A 6,000-nucleotide genomic window follows, 5' to 3' on the forward strand; every position below is an offset into this window, starting at 1 on the left:
TAGTCACACTAACCTGGAAATATTTCTAATAGGAGGCTTGAAATAGTTCTGGACTCAACTTTGCATCTGTGCTCGCTTCGGCAGCACATATACTAAAATTGGAACGATACAGAGAAGATTAGCATGGCCCCTGCGCAAGGATGACACGCAAATTCGTGAAGCGTTCCATATTTTGCCACGCCAACAAGAAAAAGTTGTATGGTTCCTTCCTTTTAAAAATGCTTTCCCTTTGCCCACTTATCAGCGTTTCTCCTCCCCATTTCCACTTTCTCTCCACTTTTATTTACAAGCAGGGTGGCCCTCATTCATCCTTTAAATTTCACTATGTAAGAATCCAGATTCTTCTTATTAGCATTGCCTTAAGGAGTGCAAGCCTTCCTCCGCCTTTTCTCACACTTCAGTCAAAATGCTCTCTGGCTTCCTCCCAGACTAAGGGGACATTTCGAAAGCGGAGGGCACGACCTCCTCATCTTTTAAACAGCTTCTTGCCAAAACAAGAATATGCTTGGTTTTATTTCACATGAGTATCTATCTATCATCTATCTATCATCACCTATATAGAAATAATTTTTATTTTGGAGCATGTTGGATACTTATTTGTGCATGACAGCTGATTTATGGCGACCCAGTACGGTTTCCAAGGCAAGAGACTTTCAAGGTTTGCCATTTCCTGCCTCTGCGTACCGACCATGGACTTCCTCGGTGGTCTCCCATCCAAATACAGACCAAGGGTGGCTACGTCAGGAATTGCAAAAACTATATTTTGTGCATGTGAAATAATATAACTTGAATAATCACAGCTGTGGTTTCCTTCCCCGCAAACTGCATATTGAACACCTTAGCGTGGCAAAATATGGAACGCTTCACGAATTTGCGTGTCATCCTTGCGCAGGGGCCATGCTAATCTTCTCTGTATCGTTCCAATTTTAGTATATGTGCTGCCGAAGCGAGCACAAATCTATCTGATGCACTATTGGTATTTAAAGCACCATCGACGTGGAATTTTAACATTACGGTGAGATGCAAAATTACCTAATCATTCATTTCAGTTATCCTTTTGATTATTATTTCTCTTGTTAATCTACCTCTCGTTTGTAAATTTAAAAAAATCGAAATTTACATCTTTATTAAGCACTTTCTTTCTCCCTCTTATGTGCCCCGATGCACCATGGGAGGCCTCGTAAACAAACGACCCGCTTCCAAGTCTTCTCGAGGAAGTGATCTCTGTTAAGCAGACAGAGGAGGTCCTTTAGAGCCAAGAGGCTTGTCTATTAAGTTGCCTGACTAAAAATCCTGAAGAAACAACACTAAGGATTTTCATGACAAAAGGGATGCTTTGTGCAGAGGCAAACAGCTGCGAGGGTTGAATTTTTTTATGTAGCGAAGATAAATCAGGCGTGCAGTTAGTCAGCACCAGATGAAGAGGGCTCCTACCCAGCTGGCAAGAGGTGGCGCAGGCGCAGAGGAGCGGGATCTCCTGGATGGACGCTGGGTAAGTAGGGGGGAGGAATGGAAGAGAATATTTGATTCCGGGGGGGATCTTTCCCTGATGGGCAGTTCGCTAAGCATCAACCATTTCCAGGAGCGGGGGGGGGGGAGCATTATGTTTGCAAGACGGTCACGTTGCAAATACTGTTCCCTCTAAACTGAGTGAGTGTGAGCTAGCTCACAGTTTTTTAGCTTCTGGCTCACACATTTTTTGCCTCCGCTCAGGAAGGGTGGCTCCACAGCAAACTGATTGATGCAGCAGCCAAATTGCATGCTCTCAACTTTAATGCCAGTAGCTCACAAAGTAGGATTTTTGCTCACAAGACTCCACTGCTTAGAGGGAGCATAACTTGCAAATGTCTGCAGAAATATGGCTGGAGAGAAAATTGTGGGAGCTGGACACAAGAACATCAGAAGAGCCCTGCTGGGTGAGGATCGGGCCAGAGGTCCCTCTAGTCCAGCATCCTGCCTCACACAGTGGCCAACTGGTTGCCCTGGAGAGCCAAACTGACAGGACAGAGAGGCCGAGGCCTTCATAAGAACATCAGAAGAGCCCTGCTGGATCAGACCAGTGGTTCATCTAGTCCAGCATCCTGTCTCAGACTAGCCAACCAGTTCCTCTGGAGGGCCAACAACAGGTCAGAGAGGCCGAGGCCTTCATAAGAACATCAGAAGAGCCCTGCTGGATGAGGATCAGGCCAGTGGTCCCTCTAGTCCAGCATCCTGCCTCACACAGTGGCCAGCCAGTTCCTCTGGAGGGCCAACAACAGGGCAGAGAGGCCCCTGATAAGAACATCAGAAGAGCCCTGCTGGATCAGACCAGTGAGGGTCCCTCTAGTCCAGCATCCTGTCTCACACAGTAAACAACTAGTTACCCCCAGATGTAGGGTTGCCAACCCCCAGGTGGTGACTGGGGATCTGTTCCTCTGTTGAAAATGGCTGCTTTGGAAGGTGGACGATATGGCATGCTGTCTCTCTTATGTTCTTATCTTCTTACCTGCTGGCCACCCGTCTGCCAGCAACTGGCCCATATCCATCAGTATGAAGGGGTCGGAATTTGCACCAGCAGCTATAACTACTGATTTTAAATGGTTATAATGTAAATGTTTTATTGTGTTTTAAACCTTACTGTATTGTTGGAGATGATGTGACCTGCCCTGAGCCCGCTCGCGGGGTGGGCGGGACACAAATACAAAAAAATAAATTAAAAAAAAATTAGAGCAAGGGAGAAATGCTTAGGGGCAAAAATATTAGCACCTGGAATGAAAGAAGAATCCTATGTCAAGTTGACGATATTCTGGACTGTATCTTTTAGCGTTGCCTCCCCAGTTCCCTCTCGACCACTGCCTTCCCACTTCAGACTGGGACATAAAGATGCAGGGGTCACCGTTCCGGCTTGTACCTGAGGAAGGGAGCTTTGACTCTCAAAAGCTAACCCCGCAAAAAAATCTTGTTGGTTTCTAAGGCGCCCCTGGACTCGAACCTGGCTCTGTAGCTGAAAACTATCAGAGCTCCTCTCTGAAACTGTCTCCCCTGGGGAAAGGGAAGGGCACCAGACTCCCCCCAGGACTTTGGGGTGCCCAGGAGAGCCGTGGGGGGGGACCTTTGGGGACCAGGAGTGGATAGTAAGAAGGGGGGGGAAGAGGAATACCCTCTGCTGAATACCCTTGTTGAGACACTTCCCCAACCAGCTCCCTCCCCAGGATCCATCCTCCAAATCTAGGTATTTCCCAGCCTAGAGCTGGCAGTCATATGGCCAACAACCCCACATTTCGTGCCCCACGTTTTCCACAGTGAAAAGCGATGTAAAGAATTTGTTTCATTTCTCTGCCGTCTTCCTTAAACAATCCTTTTATTCCTTTGTTACCCAAAGACTTAACCGCCTCCCTAGCCAGTGTAAAGGGAGAAACAACTGATAGGGAACTATTGGGAACCCATCACCAGTATTCAGTAACAAGATTATTAGAGATTGCTTTTAGGAGATGACACACACAAAAGGGTGAACTCTGCCATAAAAAGGTTCATTGACAGGCTAAAAGCAGAAAGCCGGGTTCTATAGATCAGAAGATAGATATCTGCCAGGCCAGACTCTGATAAAAGCAGAAAGCAGGATGCTATAAATTAGAAAATTAAACATCTGCTATGTCACAAGAAGAAGAGAAAGGAGATAACATCTCGGTCATGCTTGGTAACAAAGCATCTAGCTTTTACTGCAACATATAATCATATTATATTATGCGGTGGCTCAAGTGGTTAAGACGCTGAACTGCAGGCTGTGGAAGGTCAGTAGTTTTTGGCAAAGAACATATGTACACATATGGAATTAGCACAACAGGAAAGGGGAGGGAGAGGGATGTAATTTAATTAAAACAAACAGGTGGGAGAACCTGAGAAAGGCGGTGCGAGTTAGACTGTAAGTCTGGGAGCCACTTAGGTGACAGACAGGGACTTTTTGCAATCAGGATAGGGCATTAAGGCTTGCATATGTTAATGATGCTATTGTTTAAAAACTGTAACCACAGAATCTTCGAACTCCTTACCTGGGTCTTTTGACTAAGGTTGAGCTTCCCTGTTGCGCAACAGAGAGTAAAAGATTTTTTTTAAAAAAACATCTCCACTCTTGACTTTGCCTGATTTGTTTGTGGGGGACAGCTTTTGTCCCTAACACCAGTTTCCTGCTATATTTGAAGAAATGTTCATTTCTTTGCCATAATGTTTCTAGAAATCCAAATTCCGTTTTTGCCCAATTTATCGTCAATTTACATTTGTTTTGTCAGAACATGCATTCCTTTCTGTTCACCTCATGTGACTGAGCCTTCCGCTTGGTGATGTCCTTGACTTGTGTCCTTCACCATGCTGGTATCATTTTAGACTCGGTGGTACCTTTCCTGAGTCTGACCTGAGGGATGTATCCTCTGTTGGCCTCTGTTTGTATGTTTTTCAATAGTTTCAAGCAGGGCTTTTTTTGGTAGAAAAAGCCCAACAGGAACTCATTAGCATAATAGGCCACACCCAACAGCAGAAATTCATTAGCATATCAGGCCACACCCCTGACAGCACAGCTCATTAGCATATTAGGCCACACTTCATGCCTTCCCTTGGGGAGCCTGGGCAAGCCGGCCCTTAAATAGGCTGAGGAAGGCACAGGGAGGCATTTAAATGCCTCCCCGATCCTTCCAGGGGCCCTCCTGGCCCACCCGCCTCCAGGCCTTCCCTCTGTAGCCAGGCACACAGAGGTTTTGGCTGTAGTGGGCGTGGCCAACTCTGAAGCCAGCCAGAACTCCGTTGCTGTGCGTTCCTGCCCCGAAATAGCCCTGGTTTCAAGCATCTCGGATGCAGTGGGCTCTCTCAAGTCTCCCTTTCGTTCTCCATTAGGGTCTGCTAACCGCAAATAACCTCTTTGTTTCCATTTTAACAGACACGAGGGTCTCCCAAGAAGAGTTTTTCCTCCGCAAAGCCTCAGGACGCAAAGATGGACTTGGCGTACATCTGCGAATGGGAGAAGCGTCCCAAGAGCAACCACTGCCCCTCCATCCCGCTGGTCTGCGCCTGGTCTTGCCGCAACCTCATCGCTTTTACCACGGACCTCAAAAACGAGGAGGAAAAAGGTCTCCCCAGCCCCACCCATCCCCGCCTGCCCTGGGTCGCTTTGCATCAGGGGTCCCCCAGATTTTGAGCCTGCTGGTGTTACACAAATAGATTTCCAGTCAAAAAGAGAAGTCAAAATGAGGAGGAATGTTCATTGATTATTTTAATTGCAATTAAAACACCTGAAAACAGTTAGGCCAAACTTAGCCTATCAAAAATCGACTGCTTTCTGCCCACAATCAGGAAATGCTTGAAGTTTTATACCTGGAGTGACATAATCAAAAAGATAACATTCAGAGATCACAATTGGTTACAAAGGACAGTGCATCATTTGAGTAATAGTCCACTCATTGGTCAAATATGAAGAAAGGTGTGCCTACATAATATCTTAAACGTTTACTTAACCTAACCTGAATAATATTGGCCAAGGATTCCTCATACCCAAACAAGGTGTGTTTTTTTTCTGATACGAAGCTAAAATCCCTTTTGACCCAGACGCGGCCATGTTTTACCCTAAACAACTAAAAAAACTCCATGAACTCTATACCTGCCTTCTATACCAGAAGAATGTTGTTTTCTTGTCTGCTAGCATCAGCTAGAAAGATACTCTAACCTACAAGGGAAAGGCCTACTATTTAATAGATAGTAAAACAGTAAATCACCGTGTAGAATTAAACAATATTTGTTGGTTTTTATATGCAATGTTTAGAATTAAATTATTGACAAAATTACAACAATAACACTACAATATGCGATATAAAGCTTAGCAGTACATACAGAGTAATACAGTACTAGTTACAGACAAACGACGGAGTTCTAGTACACTCTCCGTTTGCGTGTCCTTCTTCAGGTTTGTCATTCTGTAATTATTTCTTCATTAGAATGAAGTGCTGCAAGCCATATTTCAAAATGCTAATTCTTATA

General features: G+C 45.2%; 1 protein-coding gene across 1 annotated transcript in view; it reads left to right on the top strand.

Moving 5' to 3' along the window:
• Positions 1–1,458: 1,458 nt before the first annotated feature.
• MED16 (mediator complex subunit 16) overlaps positions 1,459–6,000 on the top strand; it is a 36,095-nt gene continuing 31,553 nt past the window's right edge. Inside the window, exons 1-2 of the mRNA XM_015423527.1 lie at positions 1,459–1,492; positions 4,907–5,096. Of these exons, the coding sequence (XP_015279013.1) occupies positions 4,961–5,096 (136 nt within the window). The 5' untranslated portion in view covers positions 1,459–1,492; positions 4,907–4,960. The remainder of the gene's footprint in view (positions 1,493–4,906; positions 5,097–6,000) is intronic.

This window comes from Gekko japonicus, unplaced genomic scaffold (genome assembly GCF_001447785.1).
Source record: "Gekko japonicus isolate JY-2015 unplaced genomic scaffold, Gekko_japonicus_V1.1 scaffold3145, whole genome shotgun sequence".
Classification (NCBI taxonomy): Eukaryota; Metazoa; Chordata; class Lepidosauria; order Squamata; family Gekkonidae; genus Gekko; species Gekko japonicus.